Source organism: Pseudoliparis swirei, chromosome 9, assembly GCF_029220125.1.
Source record: "Pseudoliparis swirei isolate HS2019 ecotype Mariana Trench chromosome 9, NWPU_hadal_v1, whole genome shotgun sequence".
In the NCBI taxonomy this organism is placed as follows: domain Eukaryota; kingdom Metazoa; phylum Chordata; class Actinopteri; order Perciformes; family Liparidae; genus Pseudoliparis; species Pseudoliparis swirei.
In genome coordinates, this window is record NC_079396.1 from 25,519,766 (window position 1) to 25,543,977 (window position 24,212).

The following is a 24,212-nucleotide window of genomic DNA, read 5'->3' on the forward strand; positions in this document are numbered from 1 at the left end:
CGATCATTCTGCAAGTCGTTGTTTATCGGAACTTCATCGCAGGCTTAAATTATTCAATCAGATTGACGCGGGAAATTAAAGACAGAATCCCCGTGATGTGACTTTCACTCATGACTCCGATGACGTTATTTTAATCCTTAAATCGTACTCTTAATAAATGTTAGTTCATTTCTGTAAAACTCGATTTAAACGTTAACGCCTCCTCAACGTACTCGAGCAGATTCAGTCGTCATCTTTTATTTTGTGCGTCTCGTTGGCATTTATTTTTATTTATATAAACCTTATATTTTATTTTTTTACAGCATTGAACAAAAGGAGCCGACTGAGCCGAGAACTAAAAGCACGTCGATTAATGTCGCGGTTTTCCGACGAGGATTCGCTCGTCCACCGTGAAGGCGTCAACACGAACGTTCAAATAAGGCACTACGGTCCCAGTGGCCACGCCCCCTTTTTCTAAAGATCAACCCGATCCTCGTTAGCTCAACGCAGCTTTTTAAAAACAGGTTTCCGTTGGTCAGATTAAAGCCTCGCCACGTTACTGCCAGCAAGTATTATCTGTGAGGAACGTCCTGAGAGCTCAGACAGTGTTTTGTGTCGCACGGACACCTGAGGGGCGAGAAGCTTCTTCACGCGGACTAGCGGTGGAATTTTAGGTAATTTGCTAAAACATTTTTGATGCACAAACTTCATCTCAGCAGCTGAAAAATAAAATGAAATAAAAACGTGTCTCTGTAAAACAGTTCTCGCTCTCTTTTTGTGGTTATGCTCACGCGAAGCAAATCCGTTTTTTTTATTTGTGTGTTTACATTGCGGCGTTGACATTCTGCTCAATGTGACATTACAGAGAGTGTGTGTGTGTGTGTGTGTGGCGTTGCTCGGAGGTCCGATGGCGGCGTTCTCTCGACGCACAGCGGGAGGCCGTTAGTCACACGTAGCTACAGCTACTTTTTTCTTTTGCAATGCCGTCGTCCTTTTAGTGCAATTGTACAACATTTTTTAAACGCCACGGAGCCTCCGACATGGCCCGGTGAATGGAGAGTACTCGGTACTCGGCGCTCCTCCTCCTCCTCGGCGTCTCACTCCGCCTCCGCCGCCGCCATCTTGGTTCGGTATTTCCCCGTCATCTCCTTGGGCAGCGGCGTGGTGCTGGGACACGGCACCTGGCCCGCCACCTCGCAGATGCACTCCCTCAGGCAGTACTTCTTGGGCCCGAAGTTGGCGGGGTTGGAGGCCTGCATCTTGGTCCGAGCCTCGGCTTGCAACACTTCTCTGCAGAAAGCATTTTAAATGTCAGTTGGAAAAATCACAAGTGTAAATAACAGTAGAGGCATAACATGGAGGCGTGTTCTGTGTTTACATTCATTTAGATGATTTGGGGGAGTGGCTTCGGGGGAAGCCTGTGGGAGCTTGTGTTGCCATCGACTTTCATTGGAGAAAAGAAAGCTGTAATAATATTGAAAACTGTCTCGTACTATTGCAAGATTACCAACCCTATATTTTACTGTAATAACATTCATTAGTTTACTTTGAGGTACCATCTGTTTTTGTAGTGACCTTATAACGTCCATCAGAAATTAATTTAATTACTAAATATATATATATTAACATTCATACTTTATATTTCTTAATCAATATTTAATATATATTAATACATCTATTAATATTTTATATATATATTATCATATACAGGACTGTCTCAGAAAATTAGAATATTGTGATAAAGTTCTTTATTTTCTGTAATGCAATTAAAAAAACAAAAATGTCATGCATTCTGGATTCATTACAAATCAACTGAAATATTGCAAGCCTTTTATTCTTTTAATATTGCTGATTATGGCTTACAGCTTAAGAAAACTCTAAAATCCTATCATAAAATTTTAATATTTCCTCAGACCAAGTTAAAAAAGATTTATAACAGCTGAGTGTTTGTCAAGGCTCAGGAAACCCTTGCAGGTGTTTCGAGTTAATTAGACAATTCAAGTGATTTGTTTAATACCCTACTAGTATACTTTTTCATGATATTCTAATATTTAGAGATAGGATATTTGAGTTTTCTTAAGCTGTAAGCCATAATCAGCAATATTAAAGAATAAAAGGCTTGCAATATTTCAGTTGATTTGTAATGAATCCAGAATGCATGACATTTTTGTTTTTTTAATTGCATTACAGAAAATAAAGAACTTTATCACAATATTCTAATTTTCTGAGACAGTCCTGTATATTATTTATTATATATACAGTATATACACAATATATATATTACATATTTATATAAATTATATATTTTTTAGATATATATATTGCACATCTATTTATAAATTATATGCAAATATATATTATATTTATATATAAAAAGTCACTTTACTCAAATGGCCTCCACATCGTAATCCAACAGATTACTTTTGGGACGTGGTGGAACGGCAGATTTGGCAAAAGTAACTAAACCAGGAGACACGTCCCACATTTAGCCTGGACGTCTCAACAACTTTGTATATTTTAGAATATCTTACTCCGATTTGCCCAAAATCATCTTCACGTGTTGTGAAATTTGTTTGTGGTCCTTCCCCTCCGCGTCCATCAGAACCTGCTCCCCATTATCTGCAAAGGAAGGAGAGAGCATATCAGCCCAGGTGTGATACCACCCATAATAATGATGTCACTTTAATGCAGGTCAACAGAGCAGACGGGAGAAGTTTTGCCTCCATGGTTTTCTGACAGAAATGTTCTTTTTAGCTTTAAATCCTTCTTTCAGAACATATCCGGTTTGGGGTTCAAATGAACGTTTCTGGCCCAAAGACCCGACAGAAAACGTCTCCCGTGTGAATCGAACCAGGAGAATAAACTCACCCAGGTAGAACTTCAGGAACGGGGACGGTGTCATATTTTTGAACATCATTATTTGGAGCCACTGGTTTTTGTACTGAATCTGAGGAATATTGAAGAACACGAATTTCCTGCAAAAAAATAAAAGAACAAGTTTAAGAGCGGCACACGACGGGAGGTCTAAATTATTTTAACATATTTCTTGAAGTACTAAATTTAAAAAGAAAAACAAACAATAAAATAAACAATAAAAGTTTGGTCAATAACAGAATTGTCTATAATATATATTTTAAATAAATATAAATAACATATCTGAAATATATATATATTAAATATATATTTGAAATATATATATATATAAATAATATATTGTAAAAACTTATATAAAAAAATATACAAACAAATGTTATATTAAAAAAATTATATATACAAATATATATATAAAAACACATATCTTAAAATGATATATATATATTTAAAAAAGTATACACAATTATACAAACCAGGTTATCATTGTGATTACATTCAAAGGGGACATCAGGACAGCATGTTGCAACAATAATCATAAACAAAACAAAACAAAATTTCAAACACCAGCTAGGACTAAGCTCAATAACCAGCTAAAATAAATACAGAATCAATCAAAATAAATTAACATTAATACATATAATAATTAATAAAATAATTAACATTATCACAGGTACACTTTTCTATAACTTCAGTGAAAAGAAACGAGGAGCAACCGCATCGAGTGTTATTGTCTCCATTCTTTAAGCGACCAACGAGACTCTTATAGAATAATCTGCATTAACACGTAATAATAATCATCATTATCGCGCGTTTCGCGAGCTTGAAGGCACCATGTGGCGCTGACCTTGCGCCGTCGCTGAGCTCTCCCTGCGTGTTGTAGTTCACCGTCATGATCTTCACTCGGTTCTTAAAGATGATGTCGCCCTTCTGGAGGTACTCCATCGTCCTCCTGATGGGGAACCGTCCCTTCATCGGCATCTTTGCGTCCTTGGAGTCCGATTTCACAGCTCCGCCAAAGAAGTCCAGCACAGGGTGAGGCGCTTTCTGATGACGTCAGATGAGCGACCCGGAGGTTGGGAGGTTTTTTTCTTCTTCTTTTTTGTTGTTGACGTCATGACAAGTATAAACTAAACAAGGCATACTTACTTGTATTATTATTGATACAAAATAATAATATTATTAATAATATTAATAATTATAATAAATACAAATATTTTGTTAATATTTTTAAAAATACGAAAAATAATTACAAAATGAAACTAAAATGTACCTTAACAGAAACTGTTCCCTTCTTTATCATATTTACCAGTGTAACAGTGTGAAGAATTATAATAAAAATATTAAAATGAGAAACAAAACAGTATTATAAATATATCATATTAATTAATATAGTTATTAAAAAGCCAATTTGTACTTTTTACTTCTATTTTATTTAAACAGCTTGAAATAGCTTTTTCTCTCGTTTTCTTTCTCTTCTTTATTGAACGGCACATTTACAAACAGCAAGGCAGGTTGAACATAAATCCGTGTACCTGATTTTTTTACATCAAGAAATCACCCCAAAAAGGATACAAAGATAAATTACAAGACATAAATAATAAACAATACACACTTGAATAAATTAATTCCATTTAAATCAAAATCAGAATGAAATTGTATGATTTACATTACTCTGTAATGGGAACATCTGGATAATTCCAAGTCACTTTTTAAATAAAATTCTATTAGCGTAAACCCAATTTCTCAAATCACATATTTGCCTCGAGGTTGCTTTTATAATCTGTACCCCCCCCCCCCCCCACCCACACCATAAAGAAAATCTCATTTTATGAATGAAGTTTTTGCCAAGATTATTGAATGTTCATTCCTGGATGTACATATTGTGTTCATAGGTTCAGCTTCTACACAACAAATTAATGATATCATTTGTGTGGTGTGTAAAGCTATATTTACATGGGAGGGGATTCGGATACAGATCTCACAGGTGTCATAGTTTCACTTCAGTAAACAGGTACTAACCATCGCTCAGACGTTTCCAGCAGGAAGAGACTCAGTCGTATTTCATCCTTAATCGTTTATTTCTTTTATAGCGTGCGGCCTCGGAGAAGCCAGCCTCGGAGACTGGAATACAGGAGCTTAGTCGTTATTACATCTTGTTTTATATATCGGTGAGGTAGAAATGTGGGGTTAGTGAGCGAAAACATGAATGTTGTTCCCCAACGCTTGAAGAAACGCATCGTTACACGAGCAGAAAACAAAAAGCACATTTGACATTGTATAAAATTCAAAAACATGGGATACTCAACCCACAAAGCTGACTCTAATGTGTTAGCTGCTCATGGTTAATATTTTAAAAGCCACGACATTTAAATTAACATTTTTCTTTTCATACAGCATTTAATAAAATGCACTGAAAGCAACTTCTTCATGCATGGCAATGCACTCTAAAATTGATAACGACGCTCCTTTATCGGGGCAGACGGCGACAAGATTATAAAACCCGGCTTAAAAACATCATGCACTCATTTTAATGAAACTACATGTACAAAGGTTATTACACAACAGCGCCTTTACAAACAAACAGTCCGTCGTGTGGGTTTGAAACCCCCCAAAATATTACAAGTGACATATATTTCACGAGACATAATCGTTGTTGACGTCTTTACATTCCCGTCATCATTCACGTTGCTGCGGATGCGTATTCTGATCCGTTACAGGACATCGGCGCTTCCCGAGAGGATTGCGTTTTTTTATTTTTTTGAATCGGGGAAACCTGCCCAAAAAGTACTTTAAGTACACTTAGTATGCAACGAGCAAATTTGTTCACAACAAATTTAAAGTATTTTTTTAGAAAACACACAAGACACAAAGTTTTAGTCAGCATGAACACAAAAAGCTGATTGATGTGCACAAGTAGCTACACAGAAGCTACATTTACGAACCCAAAATCTTTAAGATAATCTAGTTCCTCAACAGAAGTAAATGCCATGGATAAATACACGATATATATAAAATGCAGACAGAAGGAAATAAACATATGATTGATTGTCGTAAAAAGGGAAAGTGATGAGGCGATTGCACAGTTTATATTAACAACATATACATGATAATCCAGACATAAATGTACCTAAGCATGAAACAAACCCGGAGATAACATCTCTGAGATGTCATTCAGAATATATATAATATATATATATATATAATATATATATTTATATTATATAAATATATATATATTTAATATATATATATATGTTTAATATATATATATGAACAATATAAATATATATATATTTAATATATATATATTTATATATGTTTAATATATATATGATTAATATAAATATATATATATAAATATACATATATTTAATATATATATATATTTATATAAATATATATATATGTTTAATAAATATATATATTAATATATATATGTTTAATATATAAATATATATATATATGTTTAATATATATATAAATATATATATTTATTAAACATATATATATAAATTAGGGCTGTCAGCATTAACGCGTTAATCTATGCGATTAATTTGGCCGCGATTAACGCACTAAAATATTTTAACGCAACTTTGTTTACTTCCGGTGTGCGTTGAAGTTGTTGCACTCCTCTGAGTGTCAAACCGTGGCAGTCTGCCTCCTTCCTCCCGTCTGCTCCTCGATATTCACAGAGAAGCAGAGGGCGACGTGTCGGTGACGCGGGGCGGAAGGTGCAGGTGACTTTTTTTTGTTGCTCCGCCCGATGCGCGCGCAGACACGCCGGCATGGAGCTCTGCGGCGCGCGAGACGGAGAGCCGAGAAGAGTGACCGACACGTCGAGACAGAATGACATGCTGCTGTAGAGACGACCAACAACAGACGTTTAGTTTAATAAAAGAACAAAGACGTCTTTAAGGAAAGAACCGTACGTTACTTCTGCTGTAATCTGGCGCGATAGAGAACATGACAGGGGGGCGGGGCCTCACCCTGATAGAATGGTGGGGGAAACACTGGGATGTGTCACATGCAAAAGACTTTAAAAGGTGAATTTACATGTTTTTGTAAAATCGAGAAAATGAGCCCAGACTCCAGAGGGTTAACATGACATATTTGTCAGTTTACCAAGGCCACTGGTTCTGCTGTTCAGTGTTAAAGATGACAGGACCAATGGGGTCTCTAATACACCTTTTCTTACTAATCTGGATGTTTCACTGAAGAAACAATTTATCATCCACGATATTAAATACCTCGCTGGCACTTTATATGTAGGAGCCTCTTTGAAAACACAGCTCTGTGTGAAGTTTTGTCTTTAAAAAAGAATACAATAAAACAAGTGTCTAAAATACACGCCGTCTGAAGGGATTACTCATTCATTTAGAAGATTTAGTCTTTAGAAGAAAGAAAAACTTTTAATCGCGATTAATGAATTTCAAAATGTGGGATTAATTAGTACATTTTTTTTAATCGATTGACAGCCCTAATATAAATATATATATATATATATATATTAATGTATATTAACACATGTGGTCAGTTTAACTGGCTAATTTGGCTGATTGAGTTAAAGTGAAACTGAGTGAAATGGGATGTCGGCCATGTTGTAATGCACTGTGTGGTAGATGAATACAGATTAAGGATCAATTAGTTGAGGTTCGAGATTGTTTCTTGTACCTGATTGGAGTTCTCATTCCAACTATTATTTAAATGTATTTATATCATATTTAAAAAGTTTAGAACTGTACATTGATGTCTCGCACCTCCGAGGAAGTGCCGTCGGTCTCAGAACTGAAGAGAGAGATAGATTATTAATTTGAAAAGCATCGATATTCAGAAGTCTGGAGCCTGAATTCTCTATTTGACAGCACGGCCCCTTAAACACCTGTTTGTAACAGCGCCGATGTTCCCAAATATACAAACACACAAACAAATACCGTACAGCTTTTTTAAAGTACACTTAAAGCACTGAGATTTACTTTAATCTTTAAGACTTTACAAAGACGTAATTAGCTTGGAGCGCCGTTGAGACGTTTGAAAGGCGCTGCAGAGGATTCCTTTAGCGGCGGAGTTCAGAGCCAGAAGTTCAAGACTACCAGAGAACATCCCGGCTTCTTCGATCCCAGATTATCTTAATCTACCGAGGAATTCCTGAACGACTTCGCACCTTGCATCGCTTAAAAAAAAGAGAAAAGGGAACGTGGGGCTTTTAAACCCTCCTCCACGAAGAGGACGAAGAAGAGTACCTGAAGCGGAGACTCAGTCAGTCGGCCGAGTCCTGGCTGTTGTACTCGGCCGTCTCCATCTTGAGGATGTACGGGATGATGCTGTCGATGGACACGTTGCCGATCAGGCCGGTGAAGAAGAGCTCCTCCGTGACGCCCGAGTTCATGAGGCGCAGGGCCGGCAGGCGGGTGAGGATGCGGGTCAACCTGCGGACGACAAGTCGGGAAGAGTCGGATTTGATTTGATTCTTTTTCCAAGTACGGTTTTAGTTTTCCAGGACTGATTGGGTGATAATCGAGTGCACAGGTGTCAAACTCAAGGCCATTTTACGTGGCCCCGGACGGCTTGAAAGACATGGGATCACCTTTTCTTCAAGAAATTGAAGAAAAATATCCTGTGCTTTTATTTTGAAGGTTTCAAGTTAAATGGATTTATGTTATTATATTCGAGATATTTTCTTTGTGTAATTTGTTTCCAGTGAGTTAGCATTGATATGTGACTCTGCTGATGCCGTTGTAGACAAAACACCGGTGGTCTATAAATAAATTATAATCCTGTTCTGATTTATTTTATTTTTTTAGATTAGACATGTATTTTTAAAGCAATAATGAATTAAATCTAATATTATTTTTTTATTTTCTCACACATACATTTTTGTATCTATGTAAATTGTTATGAAGCTTAAATTAATACACATTTAAGTGAGACAAAAAATAATTTGTCAAGAAAAATAACCCAGTAATAACTTCTTGTAGTAATAAAATCTTTCATTCTAATATTTTAAATTTAATTCTTTAAAAATATATATATATATATATTTCTATATATATATATATATATATATATATATATAATTCAAAATAAATCCTCCGGTGTGGAGGCTGAGCCGGCTGTTGGACCGGAGGTGGGATGGTACCTGTAGGTGTCGTCTGGGTATGTCTTCTGGACGTAGTCCTGCAGCTCCATCAAGGCTTTCTCCTGGAACTTCTCAATCTGCCCGCTGCTGTCCACACCGGGGTGATCTGTCACACACACACACACACACACACACACATTGATTCTTGTTATTTGAGGAATTTAAAAACCTCGCGTGTGTGTGTTATAAACTCAGGGAAGCAGACTCACCCGGGCTGAACAGCACGACCGCCTTCAGGTAGGCGTATTCGTAGCTGTCCGTCTCCAGCCTCGTCATGCTGTTGCAGAACTCCTGGAACTTCCAGATGTGCTCCATCACCTGCTTCACCCTCTCCCCCGAAAGCTTGTCTGAGAGAGAAGCACACGTTGGAGGTTCTGAGAGCTACAGGGTCCAACGCCTGCGCAAAAGTTGCAGCATGACGTCATCGTTTTAATCCTCTCGGACCACAGGCTGCATGTGAGAAGCGGACGTCGTTTTGAAGCCTCGAGTTCATCGTTTTGGCCGCCGCCATCTTGGATTTTTGCAACCAATGAAAGGAAGTTCCCATATTTGGGAGAGTGTCAAAGCGACCTGTCAATCACACACTAAGCCCGCCCTAAAGCAAACTCTACTTGATGGTCTCATTTATGAGATGAACATCACGCTGCATGGAAGAGGGCTTGAAACTCGAGACCGTAAACTCATGTTTACAATGTTTACTGACACAGAGAAGAAGTAGAGTCAGCTTCTCACAGATTTCTATACAGTCCGTCTTTTGTTTTGTTTTTCCTTTTGTTGTTTTTTGCATGAAAATGAGCCGATCGTCGTCAAAGATTTCCCCATGAATGACAGATTGTGTCACGTTGCAGTTGCCTTCATCTCGTCGTGTGTCACACATCGACGTTGACAGCTGGTCGCTCTTCGTGATAAAATCACATTTCTCAACTCCCGTTTCAAGAGCGCGCCTGTGTGTGTGTGTGTGTGTGTCCTACTGAGGAATGTCGGCGAGGCCTGTGGTCCATACCGTCCTGGATGCCGCTCTGCAGGTGGTTGATGATGGCAGCGAGGATGGTGGACAGGTTCATCTCGTGAGCGCACTGAGCCAGACCCAGAGTGAACAGCTCGTTCCAGCACGCTCGCACCAAACTGGTGTTTGCCTCCTGGCTGCAGAGGGGGGGGGGGGGGGAACATAAGGTAAGTGTGACGCCCGTAGACGGACGGCGGCGTTCCTCCGTGGTTGAAGTCTCCCTGTATCCGATGCGGTCTTACCCGAGAGCTGAGAAGGCGGGGATGGAGCGCGCCCAGTGCATGGAGAGGAACAGCAGCCTGGAGGCCGACTCACAGATGTAGTGCACGTTCAGATACTCGGGCATGGGGCTGGGCATGGTCAGCTGCACGGAGAGGAAGAGACGGAGAAAAGAGACATTATATTTCAATTCAGTTCAGTTTATTTGTTTAGCCCATTTTCACAAATTACTAATTTCCCTCAGAGTGCTTTACAATCTGTACACAGACATCCCTGACCTTTGACCTTTGACCTCACATTGAATCAGGAGAAACTCCCAAACAACCCTTCACGGGGAAGAAAAGGGAAGAACCCTTCAGGAGAGCAACAGAGGAGGATCCCTCTCCAGGATGGAGAGAACAATAGATGTCATGTGACCAGGAGTCATGACGCACAAATTAATACACAGTAACAACACATTCAATGAATATGACAGAGTGTATGAACAGTTGGTAGTCGGCATGGACCACGATCCAGACCTCCATGATCCATCAGGCAGATGGAGGTAGAGAGGAGGATATTTAAAGATAATATATATACGACTTCCTCTGAATGTCACAATAGAGGAAACACATTCAAGCGAGTCACCGCTTTTCATTTCTTTGACAGATTGGTTTGATAAAAAAAGAGACGCCGGTCCTGGAAACAGTTTGGAAATGGCCAAATATTTGAGGAAGAGATGCTTATGCATGAGTCATCCAGGTCAGTTATTTCCCTCTCTTGTGAGCAACTCAGACAATTCACATCCCGACATCATGAATAATACATAACCAGCGTGTGAGTTATTTAACAACAGTCGTACGAGTTGACTCCGCCCACCTTGAAGCCGACATGGCTGTCTGTGAGCAGCGGTCCTTCCACCTCGATGATGGGGGTCTCCTGGTCTCGACCAATCAGCTGGAAGGTTGTTCCACTGACGCACTGCGGCTTATCTGGCAGACTGTGTCCGACGCCTCCTTCTGTGGGGTTGAATACTTTGGCCAGGGTGTCAAAGGCACTGGAAGACACACACACACACACACACACAAACACACCTTTAAATGACCTGCTTTGAAAAAAACTCTTAGCCAATAGCTCGACACACGGCGACCAAGAAGAGACTCCGCCCCCCTCGTTGCACTGCTCACTGACCGCGTTATCTCGCTGGCAGATTGCTCCTCCTGCTGGCTGTCCGAGGTATCACCATTGCTGAGATTCTCCCTGAGTGAGTCGCTCAGGTTGGCCAGTGACGTCACCACGTTGGCCAGTGTCCCCAAGTCCCCCTGGCCAGGGTCCATCTGGAGACAAACGCAGATTATATGCCGACAAGTAGCTGAAACCGGAAAGCACCGGAGACACGAAATAGGTGACAGGTGATCCTAAATCATGAAGAAAAAAAAGTGTGTTGCATGCAATGAAATATGGAATATGCTTCTTAAAGTGCAGGCACTGGACATATTAAGCCATATTTTGGACTGGAATTTGTCGCCTGTCTTACAGTACCAGTTTCCCTCATGGACGCCGTCTAAAGATCCATTATCATCTTATTGTATCATCACTGGAGGAATGTTCTCCGTGTTGTGGCTTAAGCTGTTTTAATAGTGACAGTGTTCTTACGCATTTTGACCAATGGATTTCCAGGACTTTTCCATGACTTTAAACCAAATTTCCATGACCAAACTGAAATCTCGGTGTAAACATGAACATTTTAGAAAATGTTGCGTACGCCGGCTTTTATTTTGAGCGTCTTTCTTTAAAAAAACATATTAATTATTTCAAACTCGGCGTAAATGAACATGTGATTATAACACATTTCCATGACTTTTCCAAAACTTTTATGATTTAAGTTTTTTCCAAGACTTTTCCAGGCCTGGAAATGACCATTTTGAAATTCCATGACTTTTCCAGGTTTTCCATGACCGTACGAACCCCGTAGTGAGTAATGCGGCTCGAGGCTCCGGAAGCTCTGCGCTGACGTAAAACGATCATGTTCTGGCAGGAAAGAGACGACGACGTGTGTGAGTTCAGTTCACACACGGTACGTGATCAGGGTTCCGCGTGTGGACCGATGGATTTCCAGGACTCTTCCATGACCTTTCCAGGACTTTAAACCAAATTTCCATGACCAGACATGATGTGAAATCTCGGTGTTTACGTGAGTAATGAGTATAAACCTCAGGTTACACAAATGAATGAGAGACAATAGTTTGATTAAAATAATAAATATGCAGATAAATGTTTATTCTTTTAATCAAACTGTGTAAATGAACATTTACATGAGTTTTCCAACACTTTCGGGATTACATTTTTTTCAAGGATTTTTCCAGGACTGGAAATAACAATTTTTTTATTCCATGACTTCCAGGTTTTCCATGACCGTACGAACCTTGATGATGGATTAAAAACAGGTTTACAGATTATATTTCGGAGACCCTATAATACTTTAAAGCACCAGATAAAACTAGAGCAAAGAAACCCTTCCAAGAACATCAACAGATGAGATATATTTACTAGGGCTGTCAATCGATTTTAAAAAATTAACTAATTAATCGCACATTTTGAAATTCATTAATCGCGATTAATCGCAATTAAAGGTTAAAAGTTCATTCTTTTTAAAGACCAAACTTCACACAGAGCTGTGTTTTCAAAGAGGCTCCTACCTATAAAGTGCCAGCGAGGTATTTAATATTGTGGATGATAAATTGTTTCTTCAGTGAAACATCAGATTAGTTAAAAAAAAGAAGTATATTGAGACCCCATTGGTCCTGTCATCTTTAACATTGAACAGCAGCAGAACCAGTGGCCTTGGTAACTGACTGGCATTCAAATATGTCACGTTCACCTTTTAAAGGCGTTTTCATGTGACACATACCCACGTGTTCTACATCAAACATTCCAGAAAAATCTCAGCTCTCTATTCAATGAGGCTCATTGTCCTCGCGCCGTGTTCTCTGCTCTCTGACTGACAGGCTGCTAATGAGCCTCACCTGTGAAGTGGGAGGTCCTTTGTGATTTACTGAGTGTTCATTGGTTGTTTTTTTCCCAAAATGTTGACAGACAAACGGATTGACCAATCACGGTGAAGGTTTCGTGTGACGAGTTCTTTCCGCGCCGCGTCACCCGACACGTCGCCCCTCGGTTCCTCTGTGTATCAGAGGGGGAGACGGGAGGAAGGAGGAGCAGGAGGAAACCCGACTGATTCATCCACGAGTTAAACTGATTTCTGCTCCTTATTTTCGCGGAGAAATAATTGTTTTAAAAACGGAAACAGTGTTAAACCGTACTGCCGCGGTTTGACCCTCGGTTTGAGTGTAAAAACTTCAACGAACACCGGAAGTAAACAAAGTTGCGTTAATTGCGTTAAAATATTTTAGTGCGTTAACGCGGCCAAATTAATCGCATAGATTAACGCGTTAACGCTGACAGCCCTAATATTTACACATCGTCGATAACATCTGTACCTTTGAGTCGATGGCCAGCAGCAACGTTCCATCACTCTGGATGACCGGCTGCTGGATATTAACCAGCATGCCTTGGTCCAGCAGGCTGGACCTGCACATGACACAGAGCATCGTGAGAAAACACAGTTCACACAACAACAACACCGTCCGCAGGTCCGAGTCCCGCTGACCTGGAGCCGTCCGTCTCCGTATCGGAGATGAAGGTCGGCGTGGCGATGAGCGGACTGTTCTGGTCCTTGCGTATGTAGATCTTTTGGGTGGAGGCGGCGCAGTTGGCGTGCCTCTCTCTGGGCACGACGTCGATGGGCTTTCTCTCACTCTGGACAGCTGGGAACAAACAAAGAGAAACGGTTGTGACCGTGGATGGTGTTAGGTTGTAATAGTTTATTTTGATATTGCACATGTGCAGAGGAAGTCTTATGCTTTAAATTAATACATATAGAAAGATATTGTAATAGGAAATATTAGCAATAATAACAATATTGATATTGTTATTAATGTGTTATGAAGCATAGGGGTAATGTTGACTATGCTAATGTAAATGGCAAGAATTAATGTATGTTGCATAAGAGTGACTGTATGTTTAGTATTTCAGATTGTCGGAGCCGGTTGAAGCCCGTGAAGTGACTTTAATGCGGACAATAACAGACGGGACTTTTATTGTGAAAATACTTGTCTAGCGACTTGACCGGAAATGACATTTTGACCCGGGGTTCGTGACGTTTGACCTCTCCATTTTGATAGCGGGACTTTTATCCAACAGGAAGGTGTTAGAGGATGAACTCAAACCTTGAGAGGAGCTGATTGGCTTATTTTGCAACTAATACTCTGTACTGGGGAAATAACGATCTCTTTCGTCTTGACCCGGGTGCTTCAGGCTGGATCCTGAGGAGCCCGGATCACCACGAAGGCCACGATCATGAGCCTTGAATGTTTGTTTACACTTCTTGCCATTAAATGTTGTTAAACTTAATTCACGCGCATCCGGAGCCTGATTTCCATCATCTGCGAAGTGCCCGGTTTCAGTTACTCTTATAATGGCAGGCGATAAAAACGACCCCCAGTGCGCTCAGTAAATGAAAAGTATGACTTTTATTTTGGAGGGGAATGAATGTTTCTTTACATATCAAGGCCCCGCAGGTACTTTGAAAATACCTGATGATGGATCATCGAGGTCTGGATCGTGGAATTCCTGCTACCAACTACGCCACTGCCCTGTTGAGACTCCGCCCACTGTTGAGACTCCACCCACTCCTCCTCTCTACCTCCATCTGCCTGATGGATCGTGGAGGTCTCCATCGTGGAATATGCCTACTATGAACTATTCATACACTCTGTCATATTCATTGAATGTATTTTAACTCTAAATCTGTCCTTCTGTACACATGACATCTATTGTCCTGTCCATCCTGGAGAGGGGTCCTCCTCTGTTGCTCTCCTGAAGGTTTCTTCCCCTTTTTTCCCCCTGAAGGGTTATTTGGGAGTTTTTCCTGATCCGATGTGAGGTCAAAGGTCAGGGATGTCTATGTGTGCAGATTGTAAAGCACTCTGAGGGAAAATTGTAATTTGTGAAATTGGGCTATACAAATAAACTGAATTGAAAACTGAATTGAATTGTTTCAGGCCGTTTGTGTCTACGTGTTTTGTCGGATGTCCTGGATTTCTCACGCAAACTCACAGTCAGTCTTCATCCCCATGTTAAGGCATTTGTTCAACCGACAGAACTGGCAGCGGTTGCGGTGGTGTTTGTTGATGACGCAGTCCTGTTTACTGCGGCAGCTGTAGGTCAGGTGCTTCCTCACGCTCCGCTTGAAGAAGCCTTTGCATCCCTCACAGCTGACCGCCCCGTAGTGACGCCCTGCGAACACGAGAGGGCGTGAGACGCCGCCGCGAGCCCGAAAAAGGTAAACGCGCAGATCCTCGCGTCACAACGGGCGATGCGACCGTGAGCTTCGGTACCTGAGGCCTTGTCCCCGCACACCACGCAGTACTCCACGGGCTGCGGGCGGCTGGAGTCGCCCGACTGCCCCAACAACCGCTCCATCGACGCCGGATCTGTGACGATCTGAGAAGCAAAGTCAAACACACGCCAGTTCATCTTGTGCTTCGTCTGAACTCAATGTCAAAATTACTCTGAAGCGTTGCGAATTGTTGGCGCGAGTAGATCCCGTCAGCAAAGTCAGCGGACGGACGCGAGTGGTTGCGAAATCGCTGAGTTGCGAAATCCAATCAGAGTCGAGCTGCTCCGCCGTCGGTGAATCTAACTGCTGCTCTCGGAGCGCTGGAAGTCCTTCAGACGTAGTCGGTGAAAGTCACCGAGCTGTGAGAGCCGACGGGGGATGTCATGTGTAAATATGTATATGATGTTAATGTTATGAACCCGAACACGAGGGCGTTCGATGTTCCGACGTTTTTGGGACGTCCGCGACAAGTATAGAGGAGCACTAGTGGTTACTTCTTCTACGCTGGATGGAGGAAAACGATAACTGTTTCCACGGAGTAAAGCCACAGAGATAAGCTCCGCCCCCTATAAGCCCCGCCCCTTGCGCGAGTGAAGCAAAAAAGCCACAAAAGGTCAATCGAGTAAACTGTCTTTTGGTGTGAACGCGCCTTTACTCTTACAACAAGGTTTTAAAATGAGAAAAAACAAATATCGAAACCAGGATGTTGCCCATAGCATCATCGATTCGTAACATTACGGGGGGGGGGGGGGGGGGTCCGTACCTGTATCCGTCCTGGCATCAGGCTGTCTGCAGCGGTGAAGATGAGCTGCTTGGCGTTGTGGCTGTCCGGCGAGGCCAGGATGACCTTCCCGGCCCCCGAGCTGTCGGCCGCCGTCAGGATGAACTGCTGTTTGGAAACGCTGGACGGCTTCATCGCCGTCGCTCTCTGGATCTTCTGACCCGTCTGCCGGTCGGTTACAATCTGACGGCGGCGTTGGAAGAAGAGGGAGACGGTGAGAGAAAAGGTGGGAAGGAACAAGCGCCGGCGGGGCGAAGTGTTCTTAAAAAGACGCAGATGACACGGTGAAGAGATACGTCACACGTTGCAACATCACCTTCTAAATGCGGCGGTTACCTGTGTTCTCTGTGGCCTTGCGGCGGGCTCAGCGGCGATGACATGAAAGCGCGGCGGCGACTCGCTCATCACGGAGTCTGAAGGAGAGGATGGCACGGACACATTTAAACACGTCAACACGCTCAAACACACACGACGTCTCATGAATGATATAGTCTGCAACACACACGTATTCCACTTGAGTCTGCGTAAGGCGTAGATATTCACCTTCGCATTGAAAATGCAGAAGGTTATGTTTTGATCGCTGTGTATTTATTTGTATGCGTGTTACTCGCATAACTCAAAAAGTATTAAACCGAATCGCATGAAATTTGGTGGGATGATTGGTTATTATCCGGGGACCATTTGATTAGATTTTGGGATCGATCGGGTCAAAGGTCAAGGTCATGAAAAGGTCAAAATCTTCTTTTTACCATAGCGCGGTCAATTTCTATCCAATTGGCATGCAACTAATGCCAACATGTTCATAATTCAATGCCCAATCTTGTGATATGCGAAGGTATGCGCTCTACCGAGTGCCCGTTCTAGTTCTTATACAATCACACTTTGTCTGGAGAACTTATTTTTTTATGACAGCAAATAAAGAAAACATCCATCAACCAATCACAGACAAGACGATTAGCACCCCGGTATTCTAGACTCCATGTGGGACAACTCAAAGACTATATCGAGAAAATCCCCCTCTGCACGCTCACCTCTGCCTCAGAGTCCACTTTCTGCTGAGAGAGCAGATCGAGGTTGGTTGTCATGGCGATGTAAGGTCATTAGCGAGGTCTGGTTGGAAAAGATGCGACAGATAATCAACCACCAGAGGTGCAAACTGTCACAGAAGAGCAGGCCAACGCCACGAAGGCCATTTGTCGTTGGGATTACAGTTTACACCAGAAAACATCACTCAAGGCCGCGAAACAAAAACATGATGGAACATCAATTTTGCACATGCCATCAAATAATTAACAAATATACTGTGTCTTTAACATCAGGTTATCTTTTTTTTCCTTCCACATCTAAACTGCTTCAATATTGTACCGTAGGTACAAAAGAAATTGCTCGACAAATCCAGGCGTTGCATGACTGCAGGTCGAGTCTGTGATCTCTTAAATCTGAACTAGACATGAAATTTGAGAGGCGGTTGATAACCAGATGACATCACCGTCTGATGTCACGTTGTCCAGCATGACCCGGTAACAAAGCCGGACAACTGACACGACCTCTGACACGAACATCCCGACCGCGGCTGCTTTTTCCTGCTGTCTTTGCCTCCATTTTCAGGCAACAAACCTGGTGTGTCCCTATTTTATACCGATAGTAGAGTAAAGATTGATGCACCCAAAACAAATGAGCAGACACACCAGATTAATATGTTACTGCAATAAAAATAAGACTGAGAAAACATGTGTGTATTTAGTTATTGTAGTTGGGTAAAAAGCAATGAATGTTGTGATCACAGCATTAGAAGTGCATCTAACCAGTGGATAAAGCATTATCCAAAGATTTATACTATTTAAATGTATATGTATACACCAAATGGTATATGTTTGTGTGGTTAGATCTTTGTACTATTGTTTTGTTGGTTCATTTAATATTCTTTAAAAAATATATATATATATTGTGCATTTTTATATTTAATATTTAATATTTATTTACTTGTATATATAAAGGCTGCTTTAATTATCTATCTTTCATACAGTCTATTTATGCTTTCCAAAGACTATAAAACTGTATACAAAATGTGAGTAACAATGCATTTGGGCATCTTCTTAGGCATAATTAAGTGACGGCCTATACTCCTTTAATATATCGATTTAATATATATATATATTTAAATATATTATTATATATATATTGGCAGCATGAGTGAAAACTGATTGATGTGCCTGCAGTGGCTCCATACGCTCAGACCCCAAAAGGGGTGGGACATGCTGCGTCGTACTCTGTACCGATTGGCTGAACAGAGTGTCCATCACCGCCCTGGCCCCGCCCCTCCAACCAACGGGTCACAGCGCCGAACAAAATGGACAATCTGGCCGGCGGCCAATAACACCGGAGAGACAAATCTTATATGATAAATATATCGGGAGCAATTTTGTTATTTATTCAAACTGTTGGCATCCTGGTAGTAAATGTAACAAAAAATAAATAAAAATAAAAAAGCACAACTTTGTTGAATACATTAATTGTCACTTCACGACCATTTAAGCGCCCCGAGAAGGCAAAAGGGTCGAGTTCATCTTCCACTACATTGGCTAACCGTTTAAAACCAGCTGCCCCATCACCACGAGCATCAACGGCTGTAGCGCGAGCCGACTGACTGCACACGTCCCTCCGTCGAGACTCCGCCCGGCGCCTCGCGGTGCTCGCGCTGCCGGAGTCGAGCTGCCAGAGTCGGGCAGGAAGGGGAGCTGAGCGTCGGCTAGCTAGCGAAGCTAGCAGGGGAGAATTAGCTCCGCTCCTCTTCATCATCCGGTATCTCACCAGAGCTTTCTACGGTTTTTCTACCCGGGACCGAGACTTACCTCCGGGAGACGGTGGACACGGATTTTGGGCTCTCCGCTATTTTATAAAAATATTTGTTTTGGTTTTCCTCTGTTTAAAGGTCATAGTTCGTGACCCCCGCACCGCTAGCGCGTTGATGATGGTTGAGGTTGGGGTTTTTTTCCTCCTTTTTTTCCTCCTCCTTCCTCTCGCATCCCCGCGCGCCTCCAACAACCCCCTCCCAACCTTGGCGCGAGCCAGACGGGGCTGACGTCACCGTGTCTGAACGTCTGTCGACTTTGTTGTGAAATTATGCGTTATAAAATTATTATAAAAGAAAAAAAGTATAGCCTGCTTACACACCTATTAGATAATTGGTATTTAAGACCTTTTCAAATGACCCTTTCTTTTTAATAGATTTGTTTTTTAACCTTTGAAGAAGGACTTTCTCTAGAGTTATTATAGTGTATTTCTATAATAATACAAATGTAATTACTAGGACAAAAATATGTTTGCTACGTGTTTGTAATTACAGCAATGTAAAGTACAATAACAGCACACTCATCAGTTCCCACTCCGTTATACAAGCCCTAATTTGAGATCATTTACAATTAATTTACAAGACATTTGCCCAAATATGCCAAAATAACCACGACCTACAAACTACCTGCGTCTATCCTGCCATGCAGTTTACCAAGAGACGGATATAATACTATTAAAAACACTCAACGTATTTCATATCATCAAAGTGTGTGCCAGTAGGAAGAAAAAGGTATCACTTGTATCTGTCCATTTAAATGTTAACATAACACAAATACAATCTGGTTAAAAAATCAGTGTGTTTATATAAATGTTCTTCTGCTTTTATGGAGTAGACATGTAGGGTTTTGTTTTTCTTTGTGGAAAAACAAATCATACACAAATCATTGCACGAAGCGGAGTATTTCCCCCCATCCATACTTTATTTATATGTGGAAAAACTGCTTACTTATTTGTCTATTTGCATAGAATATTTTGTATTTAAACACATTGGGATAGTGTGGTTGTGTGTACTCCAAAATAATAAAATAACAGATAACATACTGAATAAATACATTAATCATCTTCCCACGTCTATTTATTTTGGTTAGATCTCTGCTTTAGAGAATCACTTCTTATGTTCCTGCATTTACACGACTATCTTCTCATATTGTATAGAAATATGAGGACTTTATGGTCCAACCGGAGCAAACGTGAAGTACCTCTGGATCACCACCAGGTGTCGCCCTGCGCCACCAGGTCTGATATGACAACGTGCAGGAGAACAATAAGCGCGCGGTGGAGATTCACATCTATTCTTAACCCGTATACCTAAGACAACAAAACATATTCTCAGATGGTCTTTACCCCTCCACACACACGCACACACACACACACACACACACACACACACACACACACACACACACACACACACACACACACACACACACACACACACACACACACACACACACACACACACACACACACACACACACACTTGATTTAATTTGAGTAATATTATTGCATAATCGGCTAGGGTCGTCATGTAGACGTCCATCCCTCTGTGCACACGCCCCTCTGTGCACACGCATGCATCGCCATTATTTGCTCGTGCACGTTGCACACTCAAAGAAATAACTTGTATGATTTACTTAATAAAATCCTCGTAACAATTTGCACTAACACTAACTAAGTAACTTTTACTGTTGAAGGATTAAGTAAATCCTACTAGACAGTGTTAAGTATAACATACTTAATTTTAGAGTAAATAACCATGAAAATACGAAGTAATTGTTACTTAATTATGCTTAAACATAACTTATATTTATTTAGCTAATTAAGTAAAGTCTACTTAACTTTTTCACAAACAGAAATTTCAATGTTATGAAATTATTAAGTAAAATCTATCATTTAGAGTTATGAATTAACTAGGTAGATTTTATTATACTTTATAAATTAGGATTTACTTAATAAAATCCTCGTAACAATTTGCACTAACACTAACTAAGTAACTTTTACTAGACAGTGTTAAGTATAACATACTTAATTTTAGAGTAAATAACCATAATCTTTATACATCACAAATCACAGCCACAATGCAATTCAAAATATTTATTTTGTCAGCAAATAAGATTCAATTTTATAAAAACTCTTGTTTTTCTTAAATAAAAATTCAGTGTCAAGAAATTCACACTTAGGATAATAAAGAAAAATAAAATACAAATATATAAACATTTGTTTTAATCTGCAATCAAGTGACAGAACTGGTGCCTAACTTGACACAACACCAACATGCATGTTGAAACAGCTGCTGAACATTTACAGTCTGTGTACATTTATGCAACCCTGCATCACAAAAATTACGTTCCCCCAGACCTAAAATTCAATTTGCAGTTACGTTTGACTGAAACGTATTTCTCTCCAGATTACGTTTGTATTTGACGTATTACAAATACGTCTCTGATCAACGTATCTTTGCCGTTTGTTATCTCTCTTTTCTACAATTCTGTTATGAATTGGAAAAAGCGTCCTCTAGTCTTATTTATTATTATTTTATATGTTTCGCCTGCGTATTATGACAGCAATAAGCGTTGTAACGGATCATATGAATTGGCGTGAAGACTTACTGCTGGTGACTCTCCTTTATTTTCTTTCTTTAGGTGACAATACATTTATTAAAACTCGTAAACTATCAACACCTCATCACCACCTTAACAGAGTCAGTCCCATACGGGTCAAATCAACTATTAAACTTGTTATAAAATGCGCATCTGTCCGTAATCTACACCATAAAGTTCGCATTTTAACCTAAAACAAAGTGCACTTCCTTTTAACCTTTCAAAATAAATGTCAGATTTATCTGTTAAGCGTAAGTAGTATAAAACGTCTATATTTATTCAAACAATACAATATAAAAGGCATACACACACACACACTGACAGAAATACATAGACACTCACATACGTACACACACACAGGCAGAGACACACAGACACACACTCTGACACATACATACACACAGGCAGAGACACACACACACAGGCAGAGACACACACACACATATACACATGCACGCATACTCTGCAGACTGACCCTTGACCTCCCAATTGTCTCTCAGATATAACCCTCCTGCTTTATATTACATCTATTATATCTTACCTAAATGTAAGACTTTGAGGTCGTGGGGGGAATCCCCTCCAAAACATTCACAAGAGAAAATTGTCACCGTGCCAATAACCCTTGTACGATGCTTAAAACCAGTCTTTTAGTAAATAAATCGCATCCCGCCAACATCTCCTTGCCTTCAAGGAGGATCGATACGTCAACGGGATCTTCTCCATCGGTGCCACGGACAACCACGATCCTCACGATGTGTTGAGATGCATCACTGGCTGTCCACCTGTATATAACATACAATAAGAATTTAGACAATGGTATCCACATATTAATTAACTAACAGCTAATTAAACATTACACAAACTTTGATACAATAAAATGAATAAATCAATTTAAAAAACTTACCAGGCAGTCTTCAAATAACGCCTCCTCTTTCTCACCAAGGTACAGGATAAGGCTGCGGATAATAGTTTCTCGTTTCATCCCAATGCTTTGGTTCTGTGAATAGATAAATATGTTGTCAATACTGAACCCCTTGTTCATGCAAAATGAACTGCATACATCTGCAGAAACAGTGAAAGCAAGACTCATTTATGGAAGCATGGAGTGTGGAGGAACATAGAAGCAACAGAGTAGGAGTAAGCCCCTGTCAACAACCACTTGAGTTAAATGTGACTACAAATAATATATCGCCACTCATCATCACTGAGAGAAGCCCCGCCCCCTTTACGGGCGCTGGCCAAACGTGCGTGTGCGTGTGCGTGTACAGCCGCACCAAAAACGTCTTGTCAAAAACCTGCCGGGCCAAACAGCGCGGTGTACCTGGAGCGGACCTGCGTGCGCAACCAACCGTTGATTTTGGGTTCAAGATATTTAAAAAAAGAAAGGAAAGAGTACGGCGAACACCACCATCTACTCCATGAGTTGTGTCTCGATGGCGAGGCTTCAGTTGCACTTCCGACCGAGCAGGAGTCAGTTGAGCACGGTGTTTTCTTGAAATAAAGCTTTGTTTTTTACAATACAGAGCTGCCAACTTTTCAAAAAACCTTGGAGTGAGATTTTGTCGGGGGTGACCAACATTTTGCCGCGCACGCAGCCACACACGTTGGTGGGTATAATATCAGGACATTTGAATTAATGTGGCATTGTACCCATGTTGTACCCATGTTGTACCCTGCATTCTGGCCTGGCAAAGGTCTTTTACGAGACATCTTTGCTACCGTAAAGAATTAAAACGTTTTTTAATAACTCTACTCTCATTTACAAAAACATGCCTAATTCTATTGCACAAATGTCCTGTCTTTATGTTAAATTCTTTAAAATACATCTTACTTGGTCAAAGTGCTGTTTGGAAATTTTTTGAGAGGGTCCTTTTCCTAGGCCTGTAAATAAAGTGATAAATGCTATGTGGGCAGCCTTAACAAACAATGCTATGATGTGTTGAGCATGCAGGATACCAAGAGGTTAACAAGGTGCTCTCCTACTGCTTGTTATGACAGCTGAGTTTACATCACCACACAAAATCACACGCACAAACACACCGAATTATTTCAAGATGTAAAGTTTAAGAGAGTGAGTACTTAATTGAACCACATGTCATTAACAGGGCTCTTAAGTTTTGAAGATGGGCAAGAGTGACATATCTATCCAGGATGCTTTATTTTCATTGGTTGCTGGATTAAATCTTACCCAGATAGGTTATTTTCTGATTGGCTATTGTGTAGCCCATTTCTTTTTTTTGATTGGCTGATAAGTGGGACCTCACAGCAGAACTCCAGGGGAGCGCTTGATTCCTCCACGGTGAGGGCAGCGCGGCTCATGTTTG

The 24,212-nt window shown here is 40.7% G+C and overlaps 2 protein-coding genes across 3 annotated transcripts; both read right to left on the reverse strand.

Annotated features, from left to right (window-relative positions):
* Positions 1-735: 735 nt before the first annotated feature.
* On the reverse strand, positions 736-3,924 carry mrps25 (mitochondrial ribosomal protein S25). The gene is made up of 4 exons (XM_056423051.1): positions 3,698-3,924; positions 2,848-2,954; positions 2,511-2,598; positions 736-1,269 (listed from the first exon to the last, which is right to left on the reverse strand). Exons 1-4 carry the CDS (start codon positions 3,829-3,831, stop codon positions 1,077-1,079), a joined length of 522 nt encoding a protein of 173 aa, XP_056279026.1. The 5' UTR covers positions 3,832-3,924; the 3' UTR covers positions 736-1,076.
* A 2,447-nt stretch (positions 3,925-6,371) lies between these two features.
* On the reverse strand, positions 6,372-20,214 carry nr2c2 (nuclear receptor subfamily 2, group C, member 2). 2 transcript variants are annotated; one of them, XM_056424000.1, is made up of 15 exons: positions 19,288-20,214; positions 17,467-17,545; positions 16,772-16,848; positions 16,418-16,618; positions 15,653-15,758; positions 15,372-15,551; positions 13,864-14,020; positions 13,694-13,784; positions 11,385-11,530; positions 11,073-11,250; positions 10,238-10,359; positions 9,993-10,132; positions 9,199-9,336; positions 8,990-9,095; positions 6,372-8,279 (listed from the first exon to the last, which is right to left on the reverse strand). In XM_056424000.1, exons 3-15 carry the CDS (start codon positions 16,838-16,840, stop codon positions 8,111-8,113), a joined length of 1,803 nt encoding a protein of 600 aa, XP_056279975.1. In that variant the 5' UTR covers positions 16,841-16,848; positions 17,467-17,545; positions 19,288-20,214; the 3' UTR covers positions 6,372-8,110. The 2 variants fall into 2 exon arrangements, with proteins under 2 accessions (XP_056279975.1, XP_056279976.1); XM_056424001.1 differs by having other exon boundaries at positions 16,772-16,862; positions 17,456-17,545.
* Positions 20,215-24,212: the final 3,998 nt, after the last annotated feature.

What these genes read in the sequence shown, in the direction of transcription:
- nr2c2 (XM_056424001.1), bottom strand. Translation starts at nt 17,520, where the DNA reads ATGACAACCAACCTCGATCTGCTCTCTCAGCAGAAAGTGGACTCTGAG. An exon ending in TCTGCCAGCGAGATAACGCG is followed by an intron (nt 11,251 to 11,384) that starts GTCAGTGAGCAG and finishes TGTGTCTTCCAG; the next exon opens with TGCCTTTGACACCCTGGCCA. An exon ending in ACAGCCATGTCGGCTTCAAG is followed by an intron (nt 10,360 to 11,072) that starts GTGGGCGGAGTC and finishes CTCTCCGTGCAG; the next exon opens with CTGACCATGCCCAGCCCCAT.
- mrps25 (XM_056423051.1), bottom strand. Translation starts at nt 3,831, where the DNA reads ATGCCGATGAAGGGACGGTTCCCCATCAGGAGGACGATGGAGTACCTC. An exon ending in GTTCCTGAAGTTCTACCTGG is followed by an intron (nt 2,599 to 2,847) that starts GTGAGTTTATTC and finishes CTTCCTTTGCAG; the next exon opens with ATAATGGGGAGCAGGTTCTG. An exon ending in ATGATTTTGGGCAAATCGGA is followed by an intron (nt 1,270 to 2,510) that starts GTAAGATATTCT and finishes TGCTTTCTGCAG; the next exon opens with AGAAGTGTTGCAAGCCGAGG.